The following is a 27966-nucleotide window of genomic DNA, read 5'->3' as shown; positions in this document are numbered from 1 at the left end:
CCAGCCAAGTGAAACACAAATTGCACTTGCCCCTCAAACTACCCTCACTGCCCCATTGTGCACAGAGCATGGTAGAGAGGCAGGCCTCTTCAAATCTTGGCGAAAGCACTTACGTTTGGGTATTGTTACCCAAATGCATTTACTGGATAGCCCTCAAATCTACTATGCTCAGGTGGGGCCTTGAGCAAGAGATTTTCTAGGAGATCCAGGCTCACATTGTGTATAGCAGACCCAAGGCATATTTGGAACTTGAGGTAAAACTCAGAAGAGCCCCTGGTGTCTTTGAGGCCATCAGGTTAACTATCAGGGTTCTATTAGAGATTAGGCATTCTTCCGAGGGACACCACATAACTGCAGTCTTGACCAGGCAGGATACGGTAACTTCCCTATGCACCTAATGACACTCTATGATCCATTAGATATAGGTACAGATGGGATTGGGCTTGATTTAACCTGAAGGTACCAGTAAGCTGCCTATCGGTGCCTATACCAGGAAGATGGGTGAAAAATAAAAACACCAAAGCTTGGTTTACAGGTGCTTCTGCATGACATACTGGCATCAGCAGTGAATGTTAAGGAATTACAGCCCCATGCAGGACCCTAAAGGACAGCTGCAGCCCAAGGGAAATAAGCAGCCCAAAGACAGAGCTTCAAGTGTGATACACTCTTCTCTGGTGAAGACAGATCGCTTGTGTCTGGATCCTGGTGCAGAAGGGCAGGGACTTAGCAAGAAGGAAACCGGATTTCCTGACACAGGCCAGGTCCCATGTGACAGGTTTCCACTGCAGGGGACCAGATGGTCCACTTCTTACCACAACAAAGCCCAAGGGTATGGGCACAGTTGTCAACCCATGGCCCACAGTGTGCACCCATCAGCTCTCACCTCAGAAGTTACACTGAGCACCTGAAATCAAGAACTGCACTGTCCTGTGCCTGGGCTCATTGCCAGAGAAAACACTAATCAGCCTGAGAAGGGAGGCCATTGCCGTCAGGGGTGCAAGGCCCTGATGGGAGCTGGGTACAAGGCGATATAACCACTGGACCTCTATACCTGCTTCCTCACCTAAATGTTGAGGGGTGGCTCATATTCCCTAAAAGGTTTTCACGTCTTAGGTGTTTCCAGATCGTCTCAGCAACATGGGAGCTGGGGAAAGAAACTAGGATTCTGTTCATTTTCCTCTGATGGTAACTGGGCAAGTTCAGGTGAACGGTGACAAAGGGGCACCAGCTCTGGCTCCGAGAAACATGAGGACTTGTGTCTGAATAGGGGCCATAAATCTGTATGTTCACTTATTCCACCTTGTGAACTTCAATTACAAGTATTTCTGGTACCTGTAGGGTTTGGTCCAAGTGCTTGATAAGCCATATTGACCTTGTGAAGGTCAACCAGTACCAATCTGGGGCATGGTCCAAGGAAGCTGGCAGTGCCAGGATGCATGTGAACCACTGAGGCCATGGGTAGAAAGAGCCACCAGAAGAAATGGGGTCTCCTCCTTGTCTTGTGTCTTGGGCACACCAGACCCTAGCCGCCAAATCTCAGGGTCAGGCAGAAGCAGGTCTTTGGCTAGTGGTTAGCTTGTTTCTCAGGTACTGGGTGATACTTGATAATCTGGTTGGAGTCCTAACGCTCTAGATCAGGAGCTGACAAATTTCTTCTGTAAAAACCATGTATAAAATATTTTAGACTTTGCAAGTCAAATGTCGCTGTTGCAACTACCCATTTCTGCCACTGTAGTGTGAAAGTAGTCAGTGAACAAGTGTAGCCGTGATCCAATAAAATTTATTTACAAAAACAGGCAACGGGCCAAGTTGGGCCCAAGGACTGTAATTTCCCAACCAGTCTTTGATGACACTTAGTAGACGACCTGGCTGCCTGAGGGGACTATGATCCATTCTGCTTCTGTGAGATGGAAACCTCTAAGGTCTGGTGCTTTGCAGAGTTGTACATGGGTGTAGAACAGGGCATTGTGTATGGGAGTTTCTGACCAAGTGGTGGGTGCAGAGGCCAGAATGTGAGGGCCACACCAGAATATGTTGAGCTTCCTTCTTCGTAAGAAACATCAACTGGTTTATTCCAGATCAGGCCCAACCCTCCTACCCCATACACACATGGTCCCTGGGTAGGCATTGTCCTTACTGGGCCCTTAAGAGCCCTTGTGCTGTGGCCTGACCACCAGGCCCTCTCTGGTGATGGCCCAGTTGTAGCTCTTCGGGGAGTCCAATGCTTCTTCCACCCGTGCCTCCAGGTTCTCTCGGGTGATGAAATTTTTTGCCTCCTCCTATTGTGAGAGAGAAGGCCAGCTGAATGGAAGTCTCCAGCACATGCCTGCTGCCTGCTGACCTTTTGCCCACTAAGGGAGAGGCTCCAGCTCTCTTTGGATGGATGCTTGGAGCCTAGAACCTCTGTAGAGGAGGATCCCACTACAGCTACGATCCTGCAGAACTTCCAGTGGAAAAATATCAGGCAGCCTTACCACGTTCGTCTTTCTCAGATAAGAAATCGCACCAGTTGTGACAACCTCTGGACCTGCTAGGTGGAATCAGTTCCTCAATGTTGCCTCAATGTCCTTCTTAATCTCTCTCAAACTTGTCCTTCTCCTTCTGTTACTTTAATTCAGACCCCGTCCTTTGTTGCTGGATCACTCCTAACTGGTCTGCTTTTAAGCCTCATACCTGATATCCTAGCCTAGAATATAACTTCAACGACTTTATCACCTGTAAGGCAAAATACGAATTCCTTGTGGAACCGGGGGTCCCTCCCAGATGCAGGCTTACCATCACCCAAGTACTTGAACACTTTCCAATGTCAACTCTTACTTCTGCGCCTGCCAGGCACTCTCCTCGCACGCCATCTTTCCCAAATCCTCACCTACTTGCTAACTCTCAAGACTCAAGGCTGTTCGCTCTCTCTTTGCACGCAGCCAGTGCCCCATTTCGCGGCGCCCAGGACTCCGAGTGCGGCCCAGGCGGAGTTCCTGGCCTCTAGCCCCAGCCCCTGGAGACACGGCCCACCTGCAGCTGCAACGCTTCCTGCTCCTTGAGCTGCGCCCAGGCTTGTGCCTCTCGGGCCCGCCGGGCCTTCTCCTCCGCCTGCCGCTGCTCCTGCTCCAGCGCTTCCTGCCGCAGCCTTGCTAACCTGGGGTGGAGGGCAACAGGCAGAGACTCAGTGCGACTGGATCTCCCCCGCGCCAGCCAGCGGCCCGCCCCGCCTCCCGGCCCACTCACCGCAGCTCGTGCAGCCGCTGGTTCTCCGCCTGGTTCCAGGCCATCAGGTCGCGGTGCTCAGTGGCTTCCTGCAGAGCCTTGCGCTCTGCCAGGACCCCGGCCCGGGCCTCGTGCATCTTCTTCCGCACCTCGGACACGAACTCAAGCCTGGGCAGAGACGCGCCAAAGTCGGCACCCTCTACGCCCGCCCGGACACACCGCCCACGGCGCCGACGCCCGCCTCCCCTTAAGTCGTACACACCTGAGGGCGCGCACCGTCTGGCGGTACTGTCGGTAACGCTCCGTCAGCACGAAGAACTCTACAGGATCCACCGCAGGCGGGGTTGTCACGCGCCCGAGCTTGGACTTGGCCGGCGGGTCATGGCGGGTCTTGCGGCCGCGAACCGGCTGCAGCAGCGGGGCCCAAGGCCCGCACGGGGGTCTTGCCCCCAGGACCCTCAGCGCGCGCAGCATGGCCCAGGATGCCCCGCGTCCGGCGCGCCGCAGGGCATCACGGGGCCTGGAAGCGGGCGCGGGGCACCACGGGACTCGTAGTCCGCGGGCTCCGCCTCCCATCTCCTGGAGCCGGGTCAAGGGGAGCGCACCTGCCAACATCTGCATCTACCCTTCCACGTCTGCGTCCACCCCCCCGGCCCGCTGGCTCTGGCTTCGCCCTTCCTGCGAGGCCTGCCATGACCCGCCCCGTGTCCCTCCCGCCGGCGGGCCCGGCCCTTGTCCCTCCAGCCCCCGCGCGGGGTAGGGTCTCAGCGCGGGTGGGCAAGGGAGGGGACGACTGAGAGAACTCGAGGCAGTAGCTTCAGGGAGTTCACATCGTTATTGGAGGGCTGCAGGGCGCGGCGCTCTAGGTTCGGTCTGCGCGGGGAGGAAGCGGGCTTTTTAGCAGATGCCCTGGCAGCCCAGCTACGACCTTGCCCGCCCCCTCTCCTCCAGACCTGTCCCCGCGGAGCTGGACGTGGCCTTCTGGCGGACGCGCCTTGGCTGCTAGAGGACCCAGCGTGGGCGCTCTGTAGCTCCTTGGGTGTTGCCCACCCTTAACCTGGTATGTAAAAGCCTGAGCTCACACCGACTTAAACTCGGTGATAAGTTTTTGCCTTATGGGAATTTACCACTTTCTCCTTCAGTTAGCGCCCTCCTGGTGCACTTTAAAATAAATTTGCAAAATAGTAGTAATCCATCTCTGCACTCGGTCTTCTGCAATCACCAAGTCATTGCTAGTGCAGTGACCACCTGGTTCTGGGGCCCCTTCTATTAGTGTGAGTTCACACTCCTCATCTCTTCCCACTGGGAGACACACTGGGTTCTCCTGATGATGAGAAAGAAGCCTAGAGGATCCCGCTACAGCTATGGTCTTACTTATGGAAGTTTTAAGCACAATTGTCTCCTCGTACTCCACTAATGGCTTCTAATCTTTTACTTTAACATAAGTATCTTATCATAAATTGTTCCAAGAATTCTGGGAAATAGGAAGAATAGCAGATGGCATCTGGCTGTGTGCCTGAGGGTGCTTTGGCAGGGGGCGTCTCTGTGTTTTCTCATTACCCCCTCTTCTGTCCACATAGCCCAAGTCCTTGGCCATAATGGCCCCTGGTGGCCAATGCCTGGGCCTCTCTCTTACCAGCAGTGTCTGCACCAGGCGCTGCTTCCTGTAGAGGGACCACCAGCCTATGGTTCTGGCCTCCCAGGACACACTGTTCTAAGGGGAGCCAGGGCATCGCTTGGGAGGTTATGGGCAGCCTTGTCTGGTCTGCTTGCTGCAGTGCCCAGGACCCTTCCTCAGAAGGGAGCGAAGGCTGTGGCCTGCCCACTACCCCATCCCAGGCTCACGGTAGGTGAAGGAGCTCCACCCAGCACCTTCTTCCTCCCACTCAGGCTGGGGAGACCCTTAACCTACCTGGGAGCCTTGGGACATGCTGTGGGTGCTGAGCTGAGCTGGAAGCCCGCTTTCCTCTGGGGCACCAGCCCTGGGATCAGTGCTGAGCCTTCGAGCGTCCAGGGTGGGCAGTCAGCAGCAGCAGTAGCAGAAGGCCTAGCCTGCAGCCGGCCATGACAGGGCTGCTCCCACGGATAGTGGACAGCACTCAAGAAGGCGGATACTTCCATCCACACCTCCTTCCTTTTCTTCCGGGGTCCCCTTGGACAGCTGGCGCTTCAGGGGCAGCTTTAGTGGTTCCTAATGCCCTTCCCTCTTCTGCTACTGCTCCTCATCCCAGAAGTCCAGGGATCTGGACCCCAGAGGCAGCTAGCCTTCCCCAGACACCCCCCCCCCCCCGCCCCCCAGGGCATAGAGGATTCCAGCCTTGCCAGCTGAGGGCCCTTCCTGGTCAGTCAGGCCTACCCCTCCTCCCGTCAGGGATTCCAGAAGTAGAAGGTTGGAAAAAGTAACAGAGACTCGGGTCAGGGGAGCCCTCCTAGAGACAGGCAGCAGTGTAGGGGCACTGGGGGCACCTGGTGCACAGCACCCTGCCTTTTCTCTGTGGGTTGCCATCTCTCTTCCATGGCAGTTGGGGATGTGGAATGGATGTGTGTGGTGGTGACAGGGGCAAGTGCTTTTACCCCTCGTCCCTCCCACACTAGAGGCAGCAGGCATAGAAACAGTGTTGGGGAGAGAAAGGGAAAGGGTTCTTTTTGGGACGTGATTCATGGGTAAGAGGGACTTGGGAGGGAGAAGAGGAACAGAGTGCCATACACCCAGGACAGACTGCCATCCAGGAGTCCCAGCCCTTGGGGGAAAGCAGCCTCTTCACTCACGGAGGGAAAGCTGTGGACGAGGTGGCTCCTCCAGGTGACAGTGGGACCCCCAGCCAGCCAGCTCTGGGATTTATGGTGACTCCTCCCCCTGCTCCTGGCCCAGACTCCAGTGACGTCTCCATGAAGGGAGGGGGAGTAGCCTGCCACCCAACACTCTTCCCTTCCCAGTGCATGTTCCTAGCCACTGGCCCTGGGGTCACCAGATTGCTCCCGCTCCCTGTCTTCCCAGGGATCTGAAGTGGTAGGACTGCTCCAGCCGGGCCACGCCCTTAAGAATCCTCCTCCCACTTCCGGGGCTGCATCCTCAGGCTCCTGCCCTTAGGCCGACAAAGCCCTCAGTCTTCCCTGACCCGAAAAGGAAATTGTGGCCCGGAGGCGGCAATGGCTGGGGACCCGTGTCCCACGCAGTTGGCAGCCTGAGTGGGGAGCCAGCAACCTGTGGAGAGGTCTGGGGGAGGCCATGGGGACCTAAGGGCTTGTTTGCTCAACTGTAAAAGGGGGTGGATGGAATGAACCTCATCCACACACCTGAGCACCAGGGCTGGGTCGCTCTAGATGGAGGTAGTTTTGGGTGGGGCTTCTCTCTCCTCCCTGCAGGCCCATGAGAGGGGGCTCAGCTAAGGGGGCAGTGCAGCATCTGTGGGCCTATGAGCAGGGGGTAGGAATATAATCTTTCCTCTCAAGGTTCCAAGCCTTCCCCATCCTGTGCTCAACCCAAGACTATTCGTGGAGTTTGGCACAGCTCACCTAGACACTTGAAACATGCCCCTGCCTCTCATTCTGCATCAGCTCAACTTTCCACCACGGACCAGCTATTAGCTTTCCACCAGCTATTCGCCTGGAGCGGGGGCAGCGGGCAGAGGCCTGTTTACAGGGTTAATAGGCAATTTCCACATTTGGGCTGAACAGCAAATGCAAGGGCCAGGGTCAGGCTTGGTGGCGTGGTGGCCAGTCATTAGGAGAGCAGGTGCATCAAATCCGGAAGCAAAGAAGGGGGAGGGGATGGCACAACAGGCACCAGTTATTCATGGGCGCCTGGACTTCAGCTTCCCTTGCAGGAAGGCACACATCAATTTCCAAACAATGTGTGCATTGTATGTTCAGTGAAATTGTTTTGGAAAATACTTTGTTCCTATATGTGTTGGTTAACCAAGTAATTTTTAGGAAAAACATTTGTTTTATGGTTTAGTGAAAATGATTCCTTTGAGTTCAGTAAACTAGCTTAGTTCTGGTTTGGGTTTACAGAATGTTTTATTCAAAGTCCCTTGTGTTTATTTTAAAAGAGGAATGGGGTGCCTTTATTTTTTCTGTAGTTTGTTTGTGGTTTTTCCTAAGACATCCAAACCAGAACTAAGCTTCCCAAAGGATGCTCTTGTTCCTTTCTTTCTGGCCACATACATAGCTTTTCAGGGACGTTTGCTGTCCTCTTCCAGACTGTAGACTCTGGAATTGATCCTCATATCCCTCTCAGCAGGACACAGAAAGCCATGTGTTCACCACTGAGCAACTAGTGCTCGGTCCTGAGGATAGGACTTCATTCCAGTCTGGGAACTGCTTGTAGCCGGCTGGGAAAGCAGAGGCATAGAGCAGTGTGCTCGGGTGCTGCTGGAGCACAGAGGGGCACAAAGCCCTGAGCAGATGGTCTGGATGAAGGATGACAGAGTTAGCTGGAGTCCGCACACAGGGCAGCAGCGGTGCTCCAATATAAGGAACAAAATGGAGAAGTCAACACAGGAACTGCTGGCAGGTCTGGATCTGTGGGCTAGGGGTGGAGGGAGGGAGGCGCAGAGAATGCTGGAAGGCTGGAGGAAGGGACCGAAGACTCTGGAGAGACAGGGTGAACCCCTGGGCATTGGGAGTGTGAGACAGGTGCCGTGGGTCACCACGTGCAGTCACGTGGCAGGAAGCCGACCTGGAGCTCAGGGTTGGAGAAGAGCTGAGGAGGCATAACCTACAGACCACAGGAATGGCCAGTCTCTGAAGAAGGAGAAAGGAGGAGCAGTGGCTCCAGAGTGAGGATAAAGTCAGAAGGCAGGAACTAGTGGACAGAGAGTGGATCCCCGGGAACTGGAAAGAAAGGATGAACTATAGAAGAGGTGAGAGTGAGTCTATCATAAAGGCAGAAGACTTTAGGCCTGGGGGAAGTGGTGTTTGTTTTTTAAATGTTTTAAATGTTTGTTTATTTTTGAGAGAGGGAGAGAGAGTGCGCAAGTCAGGGAGGGGCAGCGAGAGGGGAATAGAGGATCCAAATCAGGCTCTGCTGTCAGTATGGAGCCTGATGTAGGTGCTTGGGCCCACGAACCAGGAGATCATGACCTGAGCTGAAGTCAGACGCTTAACTGACTGAGCCACTCAGGCACCCCCCCCCCCCTTTTTTTTAAATCAAAGACTTGTACATTTGGTGGTGGTCAGAGGGGTGTTGAAGGGAACTGAACACCCAGGAGGGTGCTGACTTGATGAAGTGAGGTCTGAGCACGGTGGGCACTGGATGCCTCGCCCTCCCCCTTCTGAGAAATCTGCACTGGCTCACGCTCCCTGGGGCATAGCTAACTAGCTGGGAGATGGGCAATAGATGAAGCAATTGCCCTTGCCATTCTCACACGACTGTGTGGTGTGAGCCCTGATACACTTCCCTTTAGCCTCGACTAGTTCCCGTTGGGTTTATGTCTCTTGCAACCATGCAAGGCCTGCTTGAAGATGTCTGTTAAGCAACCAGTGGTATTTAAAATACTGGCCTAGCCACCAAGCAAATCAGCGTGGACTCCAGCAGAAAGCTGCCAGCCCACACTGGTGAGTTGGTAGAGATTCTCAGTCCTTCTGTAAAAACCCTTGTAAGCACTGGTGTGTAAGCTGCTCAATGCCAGCCCGAGCAACAGGAGGTAGGCAGCCTGGTGGGGGGTAGCGAGGCAGCACAGGCATGAGAAGGGCTCTCCTATAAGTTGGCTATGTAGCTTGTTGACCCCAGCCTGCTCTTCTCCATCTGCCAGGAGGTAGCCTGCAAAAAATCAGGGTCTCCTTCCCAAACATGGCACCTCTCCTCAGAAATCCTTCATATTCTGTCTTTGCTTAACTTACTTATGCTTCTTTGAAAACCACTGAGTTTTTAATTTATTGCCCCTTGGAGTTCCTTAGTTCTTACAGAAGGACCGAGTACTTCTGACACATACTCACCTCACAGAAACTTCCAGAGGTTGTCTGTCATGGTGCCCCTGCCTCCTGAGGATATCCTGAATATGTGGTGAACTTGGCTTCCATCTTGGAGCCAACCCATCTGTTCACCTGGGCTCTGAGGCCTTCTGTAATGTGGCTCTGTATGACTTTGCCTCCTTTTGCTCATCCAAATTCCCAGCATCCCTTGGGTAGCTCAAGTCCCATCTCCGCCAAAAAGCACACCAGCAATGACCTGAGTGTGCCCCCACAGCCCAGAATGGAGTGCCACTTCTCACTCCTGACAGCCTGAGTAGCCCAGGGCCTATCCCTGCTTCTTGAAAAAGGCCCCACAGGCCACAAGACTCTCTCAGCCTCGCACTGAGGCTGTCGCAGCTGTGGCAACCAGTTTACGCTCCTGTTCCCATCAGGAGCTGCTCATGAGGATGAGAGGCAACGAAGAGACCCACCCTCCCAGCTGTGCCAACCAAAGACTACGTTTCCTAGCAATTCTATTGTCCTATGGTACAGCCTAGGACTAAGTTTTAGCCAATGGGGTATCAGTGCAAATGGAAAGAAGGCTGTAGGAAGCTTCATGTCCTTAGAAATGAGGTTGCTTGCTCTCCATCTTCTTTCTGCTTCTCCATGGGAGAAGACGGTGATCCAGCTTCAGCCACAAGGACACGAATAACATCCTAAAGGGACACTGGGACCACAAGATGGGAGGACACTAGGTCTCTGGACTGGGCACACCGTTACATGAGAAATAAATGAAACACCCATCTTATTTAAGACACAAAAGTTAGACGCTTTTGTGTAATACGTCAGGCTTGATACCAAGTTGGGATCGAAGACTCCCATCACCCTGGCCTCTGGGTCTGAGGCACTTCTTATAAAAAAGTCCAAATATGGGGGCGCCTGGGTGGCGCAGTCGGTTAAGCGTCCGGCTTCAGCCAGGTCACGATCTCGCGGCCCGTGAGTTCGAGCCCCGCGTCGGGCTCTGGGCTGATGGCTCGGAGCCTGGAGCCTGTTTCCGATTCTGTGTCTCCCTCTCTCTCTGCCCCTCCCCCGTTCATGCTCTGTCTCTGTCTGTCCCAAAAATAAATAAAAACGTTGAGAAAAAAAATTAAAAAAAAAAAAAAAGTCCAAATATGAAATGAAGTGAAATTTTGTTAAATTAAACGAAAGCTATTTAACCCAGTAAGTGTGGATATAAAGGCTTATCCTGGACAAAGCAACACAATCCAGAGTTTTGTAGCACAATCCAGATTGGCATTACTTAGCCAGCTACCTCCTCTCTCTTCCATGCCCCGCGCTAGGCAAACAGTGGGGACCCTGGCCATGTTCCCAGGGAGTGAGGCTGGCTGGGATCACCGCACCAAAGACGTGCTGAGAATGAGACATGGGTCCTGGCAACTAGCTAAGAGCTGGAGAGGCTGCGCGGGTCCGAAAGGAGTCGTCGAGAAGACTACGGCTTCTGAGACCAGCTGAGACAGCACACTGAGAGCAGGGCCAGGAGTGGCCTGGGAGAGCCCTGGCCCTGGTACAGCTGCCCCACCCCAGACAAAGGGAGACGCTTCCTTAGGGAGTCAAAGCTTTTATTACCTGATAATCCCTAGTGTGGTGCCAGAGATACCGCTCTGGTCCCCTTACTCCCCACAGTGGGTTGTGAGTGGTGGGGGAGGGGGTAGAGAGGGGAGGGATTATTTACAGAACGGGGGGGTGGGGTGGGGGTAGGCACCAGGACAACCAGTTTCCTCAAGAGCTCTGAGAACTTTGTGCTTATTTTCTTAGTTGACACTGAGCTACCTGGAATGAGTTTTGTGTTTCTTCTTCAGGAAAAGATGTCTAAACCAAAGAATAATACAGCCCAATTTCCAGGCAGAGGATTTCACGATATCAATCCAAACATCACACTATTTAATTCCCCAATAAAACATTGGAAAAAGGACTATCAGTGCTAACACATTTACATATAAAATCTCCACCTAATAGGTAATAGAAGCCTATGTACCAATTTCTAAAACAGTTATAAGATATATACACAATTTTGGGTATATTAACAAAACAGAATATTACAAAATATTAAAGGCAATTTTCCTGTCCACCGGGTCTCATCGCCTCTTACTTGAAGTTGGCATAGTCTGAAAATGCGTCAATATATTCCTGCACCACCTTGTAGCAGAACTCATACTGTTCCTGGAGAGCACAAGGAGGGAAAAGCCAGGGTTACTGACAAGAACAAGGTACCTGCAGTTCCTGACAAACCTATTTTACAAAAAATGGAAAACCGAGAGGAAATGAACGTTCTTGGACTTGCACCTGAGCCCTGACCTGCCTGTACTCTCCTTCTGGGTTGAGTACAGCTAATTTCCTCTGGATGGAGGTGAGCTGAGAGGAAGATGTCGTCCTAGGCCTACAGTGGTCAGACGTTGAGTGTGCTGGGCTGGCAAACCACACAAGCAGGGAGACGGCTCTGTGGGGCCCACACCTCACCATGGTAGCCAAGCTGCAGGCGCCCTGGCTCTCAAAGCCTCACCAACTCCCCAAACTCTTAAAATGTATTTTTCTTTCCCCTTCAGACATGTCTCTCGGAGGTTCAGGGACCCTTTTGGATGCTTATCCCCATACTCGGTGGTTACTGGTCACCGAGACGGTCAGGAGCCTGAACCAAAGAAAGGAAGCACTCCTGAGACTTCCCACGCCAGGACCCATGGAGCCCCGTGGGGCACCCAGCCACCCCCTCTAGCCTTCACAGAGTCCGCTTGGTTCTCTTACTGGTGGCAGGGCTGTGCCCCTCTGCTCTCAATGCCCGCAAGGCTCATTCTGTATGGGGCACCTTGGGGGAGGAGGGGCTGCTTGGAAAAGCCTCCCCCTGAGATGGCCCCGACAAAGAAGGGCTGTAGATGGGGCGGTGGTGTGGGCAGCATACCAGTGTCTGGACCATGTGTGGCCTCTGTAGCCGCAGGCTCTTGACGGTCTGGAAGACGTCCAAAATCCCCTCTGCTTTCACCCGTTCCAGGACTGTGCTTAGGGCACAGAAGGTCCCCGTCCGTCCTGCCCCTGCGCTGTAATAGAGCAGATGCACTTACCACATCTGTTACAGCCCACTGTGCTGATAAGGTGAAGACAGCGGCAGCAAGCACATAAAGGCCGAGGGTAATGGTGACAGCTCCTGGGAAGGGCTGTCATCTAATGGAGCTGCTGGGGTGGGTTGGGGCAGGAGGCCCATTTGCTCTTCTCCAAGTAAGCCACATGCTCAGTCTGCTCTGAGGAGGAAGTGGCACCCCAGCTGTCCTTCCTGCACGGCCCACTTTGCCTGCTGAGGGACTTGCCCACAGGACAGCGAAGAACCTCACACATACCCCCCTCCTACCCAGCACTGAGCCTTCACTGTCTACCTGCAAATGTGCCTGAGTTGCCCTGACCCGCTGCTCACTCATGTTGGGATTCTAATCTTGTCTTTCCTCTCCTGAGAAACCCTGCCCCTCTACGCTGGGGTGTGTGTGTTGATTCTTTTCCGTGTCTCTCATTTGCTTCCTAAGTCCCAGGAATCCAGGCTCTGACCATGATATTATCTGCCCTGTTCAATGTCATCAGTTGCTTCAGCAGACCTTTCCTGAGTGCCTGCTGTGTGGCAGGGGCTGTGGAGGGGAGCAGTATCCCCAGACAATATGATATGCAGTGTGGGAAGGAAAAAGAGGAACAGGAGTTCTAGGCAGGGTGGTTGGGGAAGGTTCTCTAGTAGGAGGTCACATGAGCAGAGACCGGAAGAAGGCGAGGGCCAAGGCCCAGTAGCTGTCTGGGAGAGGAGTATCTTAGGCACAAGGCAGGATGTCCAGGTGTGGAAGCTGTGTAGCTGGATCTGATGGATGGACGGATGGACAGAAGGAAGGAGCGTGGTCGGGGCGAGGTGAGAGCCCTCAGATCATGTTGGGATTCTAAGTGATGTGGCCTGACTGAAGTTTTAAAAGTGTCTCTCAGGCTGCTGTGTTGAGAACAGGTAGGAAGGTGGGACAGGGAAATCAGCGAGGCCAGTATAAGTACTGGGAAGAAGGGGTGGTGGCTTAGAGAGGTGCTGCTGGAGGGAGGGAGAAATACTTGATTCTGAAACTGCTTTCCATGTAGAGCAAGGTCGAACATGAGATGTGCATGGGTGAGGAAACAAGGAGAACAGTATGGCTCCAAAGCTTCTCACAGGAGTTAGCTGGGGGACGGAGATGCCACTTACTGACTTGGGGGAAGGCTGTGCAAATAGAAGGCTTAGAAAGAAAGACCAGAAGTTCTCATCTGAACCCTTTAAACTGAAGATGCCCAAGTGGAAATGTTGAGTAGGTAACTAGACATATAAATCTGGAGTTTAGGGGCGAGGGTGCACCAGTGATAATGACATGTGGGAGTTGGGATGAAAGCCAGGTGACAAGATGGGCTCACAAGAGGTCCAAGGACGAGGCCCTGGACCATGGATGAGGAGGAATCAGTCAGTGAGGACACAAACCAGGAGAGAAGTGTTGCTGAAAGCATTCCACAGAGAAGTGAGTGGTCAACTGTGTTTGATGCTGATGAAGGTCAAGGGTAACGAGACAGAATGATCTCTGGACTCAGCAACGTGGACGTCACAGGTAGCCCCCACTGGGGCAGCTGCAATGGAATGTGGGAGGAAAGGGGTTAACTGGAATGGGACAGAGAGAGAGAATGAGGAGAGAGGACCTGGGGCGTTAGTCTGGACAAATCTTTTGAGAAGCTTTACTATTAAGGAAAACAGAAACAGAGGGCTACCTGGAAGGAAATTAGAGGTAAGAGTTTTGTTTCTTTTTAAAATTTTTTTTAATGTTTATTTATTTCTGAGACAGAGAAAGACAGAGCATGAGTGGGGGAGGGGCAGAGAGAGAGGGAGACATAGAATCAGAAGCAGGTTCCAGGCTCTAGGCTGTCAGCACAAAGCCCGACGCAGGGCTCGAACTCACAAACCGTGAGATCATGACCTGAGCTGAAGTCGGTCGCTCAACCGAATGAGCCACCCAGGTGCCCTGAGGTAAGAGTTTTTAAAATATTAAGATGGGAGAAATTATAGCACATCTATATGAAGGTGGTAGTTATCCAGACAGTTATTCAGAGGAAAACCTGATGATGTAGGATACTGAAGTCAAGTCCTGAGGAGACAAAAGCGGATGGAACTGATATCCAAGTGGAGGGTGTGTGTGGCAGACAGGCCTCACCATGGCCCCCACGATCCCCCACGATATCTTCTGTTGTTCATGCCCTCGTGTGATCTCCTCCCCTTGGGTGTCGGCAGGACATGTGCTGTGCTTCTAACCAACAGATTTACAGCAAGCGTGATGGGATGTATTTAACGACACGCATATGATGTTACACGGGATCATAATGCCTGTTTTGCAAGGAGACACTCTCTCTTTTGCTGGTTTAGAAGAAGCCAGCCGCCACACTGGGAAGGTCCATGTGGCATGGAATTTCAAACAACAGAGGCCCTCAGTACAGCCGCCTATAAGGAACTGAATGCTACTAACAACCAGGTGAGCTCAGAAATGGATCCTTCCCAATCGAGCATCAGATGGGACCGCAGCCCCAGCCAAAACCTTGCCTGCGGCCTTGTGAGACCCTGAAGCGCAGGACTTGCCTAAGATGTGCTCAGACTCCTGACCACAGAGATTGTAAGCTAAATGTGTGTTGTTTTAAGGTGCGGAGATTAGCAATAGATGGTTAATGTAATGGGCTACAGAGAGAGCTCAGACAACTCATCCACTGGACAGGAGGGATGCAGGATCCACAGCACCACGGCAGGTGGATTGGCAGCTGTGGTGGTGGGAGCCTGTGGGAGTTCGGATTGCTTCTCTTTTCTTCGTCAAACAGAAATCACCGTCCTCTCTTAAGCGTGAGGACAGAAGAGGCAGTGGTGGTTTTAGGTTTGAGAGGAGGTGTGAAATAGTCATACAGGACAAAGTCTGGCAAGCTTTTCTATCAAGGGCCAGATAGAATACATCATAGGTTTTGCTGAGAAAAGACAAAATCAAGATGTAACAGCGCAACTCTGACTTCTTATGTGCTGAGCAGCAGTGTGAGGTGAGGAGAGCACCACGTATGGTCTCAACTCTTTTGCTGGAGCACCAGAGCAGCCAGTACAGAAACAAATGGGCATAGCTGTGTTCCAATAAAACCTTATATGGGGGCACTGAAATCTGAATTTCAAGCAATCTTCAGGTCATAAAATAGTCTTCTTTTGAGTAAAAAAATCTTTAAAAAATTTATTCATTTGTTTTTGAGAGAGACAGAGCACGAATGAACGAGGGGCAGAGAGAGAGGGAGAAGGACTGTAGAGCCCCAAGTGGGGCTCGAGCTTCAGCTGAAGTTGGGGCTTGAACTTACGGACTGTGAGATCATGACCTGAGTCGAAGTCGAATGCTTAACTGACTGAGCCACCCAGGCGCCTCTAGTCTTCTTTTGATTTAAAAACAAAAAAACCAAAAAACCAAAAAAACATTTAAAAATGTAAAAATAGTTCTTAGCTTGCAGACCCATATAAAACTAGGTGGCAGGCGGGATATGGCAGTGGGTCCTAGTAGGTCCAGCCCTGGTCTAGAAGAGTGGAAGGTGCGGAAGGACAGCAAGGCAGCGCTAAGGGCCCACCATGAGACCAGCGGTCAGGATCATAAAATGAGGCCTGTAACCCAGTGCTTTTCTTCAGCCACACTCAGCTGCACGGTGCAGACGCAGGGTAGCTAGAGAATTTGGAGTTTGCCAAGAGAGGGTGACCAAGGGAGAGAAAAAAGTGTAGGGAAAGAAGTGTTTATCTGGGCAGGCCAAGAAATCCTTTTTCCTTAACATTTTTATTTATTATTTTCTAATTTAATTTTTAAAGTAATCTCAAAACCCAACATGGGGCTCAAACGCACAACCCTGAGGATCAAGAGCTGCATGTTCCACCAACCGAGCCAGCCAGGCACCCCACCAAGGAATCCTTTTAATTTTGCCAATCCAATGGATAAAAAGCCACGCTGCACTATTTTCATCCTCATTTCTCAGAATATTACTAGTAAAGTTTAGCATCTTTTCATGTTTACCATCCGTCTGTAGTAGCTGCTGCACTTGGCCACTTCTTCCTTAAGATTTCTTTCTTTTCTTCGCTTTTTTCTTTTCCTTTCTTCTTTTCTTTCTTCCTCTTTTCCTCTCCCTTTCCTTTACCTCTTTCTTTCTTTCCTTTCTTCCCTTTCTCCTTCCTTCCTTCCTCCCTCCCTCCCTCCCTCCCCTCCTTCCTTCCTTATTTTGAGAGAGAGAGAACAAGTGGGAGAGGGGCAAAGAGAGAGGGAGAGACAGAATCCCAACCAGGCTCCACAGTGTTAGTGCAGAGCCTGATGTGGGGCTCAAACTCACGATGCATGAGATCATGACCTGACACAAAATCAATAGTTGGATCCTTAACCAACTCAGCCACCCAGGCACCCCTTTATTTTTACTTTTTTTTTTAAAGTTTATTTTGAGAGAGTGTGTGCACATGCAAATGCAAGGGCAGGAGGGGCAAAGACACAGAGTGAGAGAGAATGTGAATGGGGGAGGGGCAGAGAGACAGGGACAGAGAGAATCCCAAGGGACTCAGGGCTCGTTCTCATGATCTTGAGATCATGACCTGAGCTATGCTTATCTGCCTGAGCTGCCTAGGTGTCCCCTTCCTTAAGATATTTTTAAGTGATCTCTACACCCCACATAGTGCTCGAACTCAGGACCCTGAGGTCAAGAGTCTCATGCTCTACCCACGGAATCAGCCAGGTGCCGCCCAACAGAAAACTACGTTCTTTCCCTATCTCTCATTTGCCTTGCTCACAAAACAATAAGTCTAGAGGATTAACCCATACCCAGTATATAAGCAGACTCCTCATTAATCTTTGCAGCTCTGTAGCATGAGATACATCAGAGCTTATGGAATCAGTCCCCTATTAATGTTTAGATAATTTACAACCTTCCTGAAGCACATTCACTGGATACATTCCTAGGAGTTCCTTTGCTCATTTTTCTATTTTTAAAACTAATTGGCAGGGATTTATACTCTAGTTTTCATTCTCTTTTAAGAGTTTTTTTTTCTTCCTAATTATAAAAGCAATACAAACTCATGGTACATTTTTTTTTTTAAATAAAATGCAATCAAACATGCCCCAAACAATTCACCTTCACCACCCCCGCCTCAAATGAGTCCCCTTACCATCTTCTATCAGTGACACCAACTACTATCAGTAATCCCGTTTCACACTTGGGATATATCCTACACCCTGGACTCCTCTTTCACAAGTATGTTTTTAGTTTTGTTTATTTTTCTTCAAACTGTTTGAAAATCGTTGCCCTTTCTCTTTTCCTGTGTTTCCTTTTTTTTATTAAAAAAAATTTTTTTAAATGTTTTTATTTATTTTTGAGACAGAGAGAGACAGAGCATGAGCAGGGGAGGGGCAGAGAGAGAGGGAGACACAGAATCCGAAGCAGGCTCCAGGCTCTGAGTTGTCAGCATAGAGCCCGACATGGGGCTCGAACTTACAGACCGTGAGATCATGACCCGAGCTGAAGTCGGATGCTTAACTGACCGAGCCACCCAGGTGCCCCTCTTTTCCTCTGTTTCTTAAGGAGGCCAGACCCTCACCCCCACATTGTCCAACTGGTCTCTCCACTGTCAGTCTCCCCTGTTGCTCTCCTGTATCCCATCATGGTCTCAAATCCTCCTCCTGCCCAATATCTTAATGTCACCGATTCCCTAGCACTTAATGTGAAGTTCAAACACCAAGACGCTCTTATCATCTGGCCCCGTGATGGTCGTCAAACTTGACTGCCACATGCTCACCGGGATGCTCACAGTCGCCTTCCCTGCCTGCCTCTCGTCACTTTCTCTGCCCCTCAGAGGGCTGGGGAGAGTGGTACCTGCAGTGCACAGTGATGGGGTGGTTCCCTGACTGCTGCTGCTGCTTCTGCACGGCTGCGATGATGCTGATCATGCCCTTTCCGTCGCTGGGGATGCCCACTTCGGGCCAGCCATGGAAGTGGAACTGCCGGATCTGCCGGCTCTTGTTCTCCTTTGGAAGAAGGGGGATCAGAGATGCAGGGCACCGTGGCTCTCCCCGTGGGAGGAGGCGCACCCACCGGCCACCTTACCCTGGTGTTGGTGACTAGGAGGTCTCGGACGGTGTAGCTCTCACATTCCTCCTCCTTCTTCAGCTCTACTGTGATGTCTCCATAGGACACTACTCCATCCGAGGGCCAGTACTGGGCACATTTCTCCTGGAGAGACAAATGGGAGAGGTGAGGCATCCGGGATATGATGTGTGGCAGAGGCAGGGCTGCTTTCTGAGCTGCCTGGTCCCTTCTTAGCCAGCTCTTACTGGACACACTTCATCTCCAAGGTACCAAAACCTCAGTGCCATTACATTACTTAATATCACTCCAATTAACTTCTGATCCTCACTAGGACATCTATAGCTGACCCTTGAACCACACGGGTTTGAGCTGCATGGGCCCATTCATATACAGACTCTTCTGGATAAATACAGTATAGTACAAATGTATTTTCTCTTCCTTACAATTTTCTTAATGCCATTTTCTTTTCTCTCTAGTTTATTATGAGAATACAGTATAGAATATGTAAAACATACAAAATATGTGCTAACGGTTTATGTTACCAATAAGTCTTCAGGTCAGCAGTAGGCTAGCTATTCATTACATTTTTTTTTGTTTGTTTTTTACTTTTTTTTTGAGGGCAAAGGGAGAGGCAGAGGGAATCTTTTTTTTTTTTTTTTTAATGTTTTTATTTTATTTTTGAGACAGAGAGAGAGAGAGAGCATGAGCAGGGGAGGGGCAGAGGGAGAGGGAAACACAGAATCCGAAGCAGGCTCCAGGCTCTGAGCTGTCAGCACAGAGCCTGATGTGGGACTCGAACTCACAGACTGTGAGATCATGACCTGAGCTGAAGTCGGGACACTTAACCGACCGAGTCACCAGGAGCCCCTATGCATTACATTTTTGATGAGTCAAACGCTATAGACAGGTTTTTTCTCTCAAAAAATTTTTAAGTTTACTTATTTTGAGAGACAGAGCAGAGGAGGGGCAGAGAGAGAGGGAGAGAGAGAATCCCAGGCAGGCTCTGTGCTGTCAGTGCAGAGTCCGATGTGGGGCCCAAACTCATTAACTATGAGATCGTGACCCGAGCCAAAGCCAAGAGTCAGACACTTAATCGACTGAACCACCCAGATGCCCCGGCACAGATTTTTTTTTTTTTTAATTGAAGTACAGTTGACACACAGTGTTAATTTCAGGTATATGACACAGTAATTTGGCACATCTATCCATTATACTGTGCTCACCCAAGCACAGCTACCATCTGTCACCATATAACGCTATTACGATACCACTGACTATATTTCATATGCTATAGCTTCCATCCCTGGGATATACAGATTTTTTTTTTTAATGTTTATTTTTGAGAGAGAGCAAGTGAGCAGAGGAGGGGCAGAGAGAGAGGGAGACACAGAATCCAAAGCAGGCTCCAGGCTCTGAGCTGTCAGCACAGAGCCCAATGCGGGGCTCGAACCCACAGACTATGAGATCATGACCTGAGCGGAAGTTAGATGCTTAACTGACTGAGCCACCCAGGTGCCCCTACAGATTTCTGACTGCACAAAGTGGGAACAGGGTGCTAGGAGTTGAACAACAACCCCCATGTTGTTCACGAGTCAAATGTAAATTTAAAAACTTAATTCCCTTACTGGACATAATCCCTTAACGTTTCGGTGTTACTTACAGTCTAATTTGCAATATATTACGGTATCTCTGAAGAGCTCTGACCATCACCTCAGCTGCATCCAACACTCAATGGCAGGGTGGAGAGAAATGTCTTTGCTCCAATGCCTCCCCATCCCTTGTTCCCTTGGGGTGTTTCCACATCTTACAGATGTTTACATATGTCAGACTGCTAAGCCAGAGAAACTGGCCCCAGTGACATTCCCATCCAGCCATGGTGCTTCAGACAGAACAGGCCACAGCACCCTTTCATCCCCTTCCTCTTTTTTTTTTTTTTTTAATGTGTATTTATTTTAAAGAGAGAGAGAGAGACAGAGAGCGAGCAGGGGAAGATAGAGAGAGAGAGGGAGACACAGAATCGCAAGCAGGCTCCAGGCTCTGAGCTGTCAGCACAGAGCCCGATGCGGGCTCATTCATGAGATCATGACCTGAGTGGAAGTCAGATACTGAACTGAGCCACACTGGCACCCCATCATCCCTTCCCTCTTTATCTTGTTTTTGTTCTTTTTTGAGAGAAAGAGACGATTGGGGGAGAGAGAGGGAGAATCGTAAGCAGGCTCCATGCTCAGCACGAAGTCTGACACGGGGCTTGATCCTACAACCCTTGGACCATGACCTCAACCAGTTGGCTCAACTGACTGAGGCACCCAGGAGCCCCTCTTCTTTATCTTTTGATCCTGCAATGGCACCCGCACTGCTGTCCTTGCTAGTGAGCAGGAGATGGTTTATGGCCTGTCTTGCTGGCATCTGGCTCAATTTCCTCCACAGCTCCTTGTGGGAAGAGACTGCCACTTTTCATCTTTGTCTCCCCAGCACCTTGCACACTGCCTGCATGTGGTAGGCTCTCAGTATCTGGTAAATGAATTTGTTCAATGCTTGCAGAATGGGTCAGGCTATAAATACATAAATAAAACAATATAGTTATACTGTCCATTTCTTCAGAGCATTTCGGTGAAGATCTCGGACACTTCACTACTGGCAATTTTAAAATCCTCAACCACAAATGTATTTTACATTCACTGGGAAAATTATGAGAAGTAGAAAAATAAAAATCACCAATAGTCTCTCAGTCCGAATAAACTAATCATTAGAAGTCCATTTTAGTGACTCTTCTTGCTTTTCATATGTGTAATCATTCATTACCCACTTTATAAATGATGTTGAGCTCATTCTAAAACACAGAATTATTAAAGTGGTGGATCACAGCAATGTCATAGACTAGTGCTTTTCCACCATGTGCCCACTGGGGGCCCTGGGGATGCCTTGGGGGTTGGGGCCCTGGGACCTGTTCTCAAGAAAAACAGCTTAAAAAAATTCTAATTAAGGCTCTTAAACAAGAGATTATGTTGGTTTTTAGGGCATTAGTGAGTGGAATGAGTTTTGCTGCCATAGTTCCCTCCCAACACTGCCTTTACACAGCTTACCAGCTACGAGTGAAGACTGGAACTTTAAAATCATTACCAGTGCTAAGATCCAAATGGGCTTGAGAGAAATAAAGTGTATGAGCTAGAATCACAGTATGACTAGAAAAAGAAATAGTACGGACCCACAGTTGATGGCTTTCAGGTATTTGAGACCTTAGTGGTGAGGCACAACAGAGAAGAAAAGGAGCAAACTGGAAGGAGGCCTCCAGGGATACAGAGTTAGGGAACTAAGTTTTGAGGGAGAAGGCTCTGGAATACACAAGAACAGCTCCAGTTTAGAAATCTCCTGGGGTGACTTTTCTCTGGGCCAAAGGAGAGGAACCCCCTTCCTTAAGCAGGCAGAATGGGGACCTGAGGAATCCAGAACAGGGGCCAGCAGCCGTACCTACTGATGCCCAGGGCTACAAAGGCCTTGGGATCCTGCTGAGGAGGGAGATGTGAGCTGGAGACCAGGCCTGTGCAGAACACAAAGCAAGGGCAAAGGTGGGACCCCCCCCTCGCAGGGAGTAGGCTGTGACCCATCTCAGAAGCCATGCTCCACTCAGCAGCTAGAGGGCAGAAGGGAACGAGGGAAAATGGAAACTGTATTTAAAATGAGCAAGGGGGGGCGCCTGGGTGGCGCAGTCGGTTAAGCGTCCGACTTCAGCCAGGTCACGATCTCGCGGTCCGTGAGTTCGAGCCCCGCGTCGGGCTCTGGACTGATGGCTCAGAGCCCGGAGCCTGTTTCCGATTCTGTGTCTCCCTCTCTCTCTGCCCCTCCCCCGTTCATGCTCTGTCTCTTTCTGTCCCAAAAATAAATAAACGTTGAAAAAAAAAAATTAAAAAAAAAAAATAAAATGAGCAAGGGAAACTGTGAGGAAGAACAATATAATTCAAGTCTTGGGACTGGATATCAATATGAAAGGTTCCTAAATTTTGTATGCATAAGTAAATTTCCCCTCAAGATCTCAAGAAGCCCCAAATGGACTTTAAGCAGTGACCACAGTTAGGTTTATGTTTTCAAAATGATCTCCGGCTGCCATGTGAGGTGACTAAAAGTGGGTAGAATGGAAGCAGGTAGACGGGCTGCCAGGCTACTTCAGTGGTGCAGGTGAGGGGACGGTGGTTTCTAGGACGGGTCAGTAGTTACACTAGAGAGAAGCAGATATGGTCAGCACAGGTCAGACCTCACCGGTGTGAGGAGTGAGGAAAGGGGAGCGATGAAGGGAACTCCTAGACTTCTCCCTGAACAACTGGGTGGAAGGCAGCACCACCTACTGAGATGGCAAGACTGGGGTGGACTAGTATGGGGGAAGGAGGAAATCAAGTTTCATCTGGGCCAGGTGGAGTTCGAGATCCTCAACGGAGAGCCATGTGAAGATATCGGGTGGGTACGTGGATACACAAGTGGGAAGAGGGGGCTGGGTTAGAGACACAGATTTGGGGAACTCTGGTGTATAGACAGCATCTCAAGCCACAGGACTAGATGAGGTCCTCAAAAGATAGTGCGTTAAGACAAACTACAGAGGGTTAAGGCCTGAGTCGAGGACACCTCAATGATTAAAAGGTCATGCAGAGGAGGAGGTGGTCACAAAGAAAATGAACTGCTGGGCCAGTGAGGGGGTGATATTATAGAATTCAAAGGAAGAAAGTGTTTTGAAGAGGCGGGAGGTGTTGAGTGTTCAGATGCTGCAATAAAAGGACCAGAGAGACAAGAGAGAAGAAAGGCCTTTGGAAGGGCAAGAAGGCAGTCACCAGTGATCCTGACCGAGAAGGAACAGGATGAGGACAGAAGTGGAAGGGAGGAAGCCAACTCCTCAAAGGAGTTGTGCTGGGAAGGAAGGGGTACAGAGAGACGGGGGCAGAGGGAAGGAACTGTGGGACAGGAGAGATTTCCATCTTGTAAAGACAGGAAGTGCAACAGTGCGAAGGCTGGTTGGCGTAACTGGGTCAGAGAGCGCTGTAGCAACACACTTGAGAAGGCGGGGGTGGGGGGGGGGCCCGGCACAGTGGACAGGTGGACAGAGAGGGGCAGGGACCCCCTCCCGCTACAATAGGAGAGAAGGAGAGAGAATGCCTACAGATCTGAGGAGGTGGGTGCTTGCAGGAGGGAAGATGAACCTGCTCTTGTCTGATTTCTTAGAGAAAAATGAGCCATGAAAGTAAGAGACCGGGGGGAATAACAGATGTTAGCAAGGGAAGGATTATAATAATGACAAATCACAAAAACTCTAGAGAGAGTAGGGACGAAGGTGAGAACATGAGTGGGGAGTCCCAGGCTGAAAAGTGGAGGAGTCGGTGGCTCTGGAAGAGGATTTTAACCACTTCCATTTTGACCTCAGTCTGTACTTTCTGATTAATTTTCTTTCCAGCTTCTCTCTTAACGCAGGCAAAAGATCCGGCAAGCAAAGCATCCAGGGATGGGAACTGAAATTATCCCCGAGGAAATAATGACTGCCATGACTTCAGCAAGACCCCACATGTCTGACCATGATCGACCTGACCTTTTTGCCCACCTGCACGTACCCACTGAACTTTGTCCCACAGCTTCCTTACATGAACCTAGAAATATTTTCAGCACTTAGATAGAGATAGTCTTTGAGATGTTAGTCTGCTATCGTCCCAGTGTCAGCCTCACTGAAATAAATTCCTTTCTTGTTTCACCTCCACTCATGTCTCTCGGTCTGTGGATTTTGTCAGTGGTGAGTGGCAAAACTGTCTGTGTCGGAGACGTGGAGCCAGGTGCTCTTATGCCCCCGGGCCCTGGTCACAGCTCTAGAGATTTGGTGGAGAGAAAAACTTAACTGGAGTAAGAGGAGGGAAGTAGTGAGGTTGGTGATCAGCAGATGGTAAGCAGGGCGGGACCCAGGGTTGAGATCTCAAAGGCAGCGCAGATATTGGCAGGGACAAGGCTGTGATTTGACTGGGTGGCTGAGGGAGCCGAGAGGTGGAAAGACCAAGAATAAGTGGGTCGCCCACGTGGATGCTTACGCCTTCAAGAGCAGAGGCAGGCATCAGGCACAGGGGCCACTAAGGGGCAATAAGGCAGGTGTTAAAATCATCAGTAGCAGAGGATGGGAGATTGGGAATAGATGTGCTCAAGTCCAGCAGCAGAATACTCGGGAACAGGGCTTTAATCTCAGATTTATGTTTTCGGGTTATGGATTCTGGAAAAGATAGCCTAGAGAAGCTAAAGCAGAAGCTTCTGTGTCCTTTCTCCTGCTGTCTTTAACTTCCTCCCCCTGGACAGCAACTAGTCTCAGCATGGTCCGAGGCTGACAACGGTTATGGGGACACACGCTTTATGGCAGGTGCCTAATGCAATCTCATTCTGCCGACACTGGGTAAGGGGCACACAACCTTGGGTTGGGCTGTCCTCATGCAGAAACTGCTGGAACTGCTCTGCCCACTCGGACGAACGGTCCAACTTACAGCTGTTGAGGGCACCCAGGCCTCACAAGCATCTTGGTGGACCCCTCTGGTTAGGATAGAGGAGAAAAAGAAAACAGGGAGAAGAGGACTCTGGATTTTAAGTTCTAATTCTTTTGGGATTTTAATGTATATAAAATTTACATTTTGGAATTAAGACTTTTTCCTTGAGAATTTAAAACCAGGCGTGGGCAGTGGTGGTGTCATGTTGTATAAATGTATCAGTTAGGCTTACTGTGTTCGCCTCCCTGGAGGCTACACTTGACAAGACGAATGGGAGATGGAACAGGAAGCGGAATTAGGTCTTAGGGGGGCAGTGAGGCCTTGTAAAGAATGTTATTAATATCCTGTTCTGATTCATTTCAGAAGCTTCTGAGGGCAAGAGCTGCTACCTGTCTCCCTGGCCCTGCAAAGACAGAGGCATAAGGCCGAGTGGTAGGTAAAGGGGAACGGGCCTCAATCAACTGACTAAATCCCTATGTATTTAGTGAGGTATTCACTGGGCCACATTTCCTTCCAGGGCAGTGGATGGAGACAGGATACTTGTGCTTGCCATCCCGGCTCTTCTGCCTGCAGTGTGGGCCTGTCCATCATAGATCTGGAGGCAGGGGGCATGGGGATAACCTCGTGCAGGTCTGTGGTTTACGTGCACCTTCCATCCTAGCTTGTCACAGAGGGCCAGGAGACACACACCTAGTTCCTGATAACACAGCAGCTCACTGCACAACTGCAGAGCCAGGAACTGTGCCCCAAAACTCCACTTCATCAGTATTGTCATTAATGACAGATGAAGACCCATGAAGTATGTCTGTTGATTAGAGACGTGATGGAAACTTGGAAAGAATAGCCAATGTGCTAAATGATTAAGCCTGAAAAAATTCTTGGCGCACAGAAGAGCTGGGTGTGCAAATATGTATAAAACTGTATCAAGATTAAAATAAACAAACTGTACAAGTACAGAACGGGGAAGATGTAGCTGGTAACAACTAATGTAGGATGTATTTAGTAATTTTTATTTTTAATTGGTTGCAAATTCAGTGAGTCATAAGTGGGTGTCATCCTTAATTCTTCACCCTGCCCAGTCCATGCATCTCTTCACTATCTTTTGGGACAGACCCCTTGTCACCATCCCTGAGTCTAGGCCACCAGCAGTACTGCCACGACTTCCTCTCTGCCTTTGGTGTGCTCGTTTCTGATCTGTCCTCACTCAGCCAGAAGGACTTCAAAAAACCCCCACAAATCTGATATTGTCAAGGGCTCTTAAACTGCCCTATAAAGTCTAAACTCTTCACTGTGGCTCAGAAAGATCTTTTTCACCAGGCCCTTGCTGGCTTCTCTCAATTCTGATCCCTGTTAAGTCACGCGCCAGGCATAACGAAGCAACCATTTACTGCACTCTAACCACAGCAGAGAGAGTTTTTAAGATCAGAAACACTGTGTGAACACACACTGGGCCACCCAGCAGAGGTGGGGTGGGGGTGCACAGAGAAAGAGCGATCTCTGAGATTCAAAGTGCTCAGTAGAGGCTGCACGGTGACTCAGGAACAGTGTTAAGAGAGCTCCTACACTGAATGGAGCTGACCTAAGGGGGCTTCTATGGTCCCTTATATTCAGAGTTCCCAAGCAATTCTACTTTTTAAATGACTAGAGGACATTTTTCTTTAAAAGATTTCCTTGTTGGGGCACCTGGGTGGCTCAGTCGGTTAAGCGACCGACTTCAGCTCAGGTCATGATCTCGCGGTTCTTGAGTTCAAGCCCCGCATCGGGCTCTGTGCTGACAGCTCAGAGCCTGGAGCCTCCTTCAGATTCTGTGTCTCCCCCTCTCTCTACCCCTCCCCTGCTCACGCTCTGTATCTCTCTGTCTCTCAATAATAAATAAATGTTAACGAAAAAAAAAATTTAAAAGATTTCCTTGTTAGCTGAATGTTAACTTATAAATATCCTTTTGTGTTGTTGTTATTTCTCAAGTTCCACTGTTTCCTTTACTGTAGTCTGCAAAGAGGCAACTCATCTTCCCACAGTCCTTTGGTTCATTTTTCTGGCCTGGAAGGCACCCTCTTCTTAGAGACACTCAGGAACTCCACATCAGAGCCTCGGTCTGGCTCTGTATCCCTCATTTCACCAGCTCTGTCCCCGCCAGGGGGGTGGGGGGAGGAGGTGTGCACAACGCTAGGCTCGGGGCGAACTGTATTCAGGACAGAAGTAAAATGGTGGGAACTGTCTGGGGACTCAGATCACACTGCCCTTCCAGTCCTGAGAGAAGCTCCAGACTGCTCACCTATCAGCTGCTTGGATATGGCTCTTTGGGCAGTTTATGCCAAACATATCTTCTTAGCTCCCCTACACCCCTTTTCCTGTGGTCTCTTTCTCCCACAGCCCAGGACCTCTTTGAGCTCACCTGGCCTCTCTCCTCCAGTTCTGTTAGCATCACGATAGAGCAGGATTTCCACTCCCAGATCATTCGCCAGAAGTCCTCAATGGTGTGGAGAAGAGGGCCCTGGCTGGCGATGTAGGAGTCCTTCTGTCGGTAGCCCTATGCAGGCCAGGTCAATGGTAGGAGTAAGGTGGTTTAATCAGGGAGGGGAGAGCAAAGAAGACAGGCCACTAGGATGGGATGGGGCTGCTTGGAGGCAAACTCATCCCAGGCAGAGCTCCCTTTGGTCAAGGACCAAACCCTGTGTGACACGCTAGTCTCTTTTGAAGAGGGTGAGGGGTGGGGGTTTGGAGCTGGGATGAAGAGAACAGATATGGGAAGGACCAGAGGCGTTTAGCCTTTGGTGTGTGCTATGAGCTTTCCTTCTAGCTATCACTCTGGTGTGTGCCCTCTGTTTCCTCCCCACCTTCTGCTCTCTGGGGCCTGGAAGACCTAGTGTACAGGTTGGTATCAGTTCTGAATTTGTTGACTGACTCAAAGACAACCCTCCCAAGCACTGGGAGGGTGGCACTGCGAGGCCCAGCTGAGTCTCCATGGAGGGTGGGGAGCTCTGGGGACACAGCCACCACTTACATCAATGAAGGATGCATTCACGTAGTCGGTGTTCTCCTCACCCCTCTTAACTGGAATGATCACTCTGTTGAATTCATCTGCAGGAAGGACAGCAGCTGTGGCTCCCCAACATCACCTCCAGGCTCTCTTTCAATCTCTCCTTCCCACCCATCCCAGCTGGGCAATAACATGCCTGTTCCCAGCGCAGGAGGGAGAAACCCTTTGGCCTTCATGCTTTTT

General features: G+C 50.4%; 3 protein-coding genes across 6 annotated transcripts in view; all 3 read right to left on the bottom strand.

Moving 5' to 3' along the window:
* Positions 1–1760: 1760 nt before the first annotated feature.
* MRPS26 (mitochondrial ribosomal protein S26) lies at positions 1761–3720 on the bottom strand. Its single transcript, XM_040447519.1, has 4 exons — positions 3467–3720; positions 3226–3372; positions 3013–3136; positions 1761–2279 (listed from the first exon to the last, which is right to left on the bottom strand). Exons 1-4 carry the CDS (start codon positions 3676–3678, stop codon positions 2145–2147), a joined length of 618 nt encoding a protein of 205 aa, XP_040303453.1. The 5' UTR covers positions 3679–3720; the 3' UTR covers positions 1761–2144.
* Positions 3721–3821: 101 nt separating this feature from the next.
* LOC121012422 (progonadoliberin-2) lies at positions 3822–8187 on the bottom strand. Its single transcript, XM_040447521.1, is given in 3 exon segments — positions 3822–4920; positions 4923–4997; positions 5117–8187. Coding segments are annotated over 3 exon segments (492 nt in total). The 5' UTR covers positions 5271–8187; the 3' UTR covers positions 3822–4657.
* Positions 8188–10701: 2514 nt separating this feature from the next.
* Positions 10702–27966, bottom strand: part of PTPRA (protein tyrosine phosphatase receptor type A) — a 115948-nt gene continuing 98683 nt past the window's right edge. For 3 of the 4 annotated variants that reach the window (XM_040447515.1, XM_040447517.1, XM_040447518.1), the window contains 6 exons: positions 27748–27824; positions 27139–27273; positions 18268–18393; positions 18037–18188; positions 12053–12188; positions 11245–11319 (listed from right to left, as the gene is read on the bottom strand). In XM_040447515.1, coding sequence (XP_040303449.1) covers positions 11245–11319; positions 12053–12188; positions 18037–18188; positions 18268–18393; positions 27139–27273; positions 27748–27824 — 701 coding nt within the window. Of the gene's footprint in view, positions 11320–12052; positions 12189–18036; positions 18189–18267; positions 18394–27138; positions 27274–27747; positions 27825–27966 lie in introns of all 4 variants that reach the window. The other variant, XM_040447514.1, reaches the window with a different exon arrangement.

This window comes from Herpailurus yagouaroundi, unplaced genomic scaffold, assembly GCF_014898765.1.
Source record: "Herpailurus yagouaroundi ecotype Mexico unplaced genomic scaffold, PumYag 196, whole genome shotgun sequence".
Lineage (NCBI taxonomy): Eukaryota > Metazoa > Chordata > Mammalia > Carnivora > Felidae > Herpailurus > Herpailurus yagouaroundi.
Note: the sequence above shows the minus strand (reverse complement) of the source record. Positions and strands in the feature narration are given on the sequence as shown.

Bases quoted from the DNA above. Each gene is read 5' to 3' on its own strand.
- MRPS26 (XM_040447519.1), bottom strand. From the start codon at position 3,678: ATGCTGCGCGCGCTGAGGGTCCTGGGGGCAAGACCCCCGTGCGGGCCT. The intron at 3,373-3,466 runs GTGTGTACGACT...GTCTCTGCCCAG, and splicing joins CAGACGGTGCGCGCCCTCAG to GCTTGAGTTCGTGTCCGAGG. The intron at 3,137-3,225 runs GTGAGTGGGCCG...CCTCCACCCCAG, and splicing joins CAGCGGCTGCACGAGCTGCG to GTTAGCAAGGCTGCGGCAGG.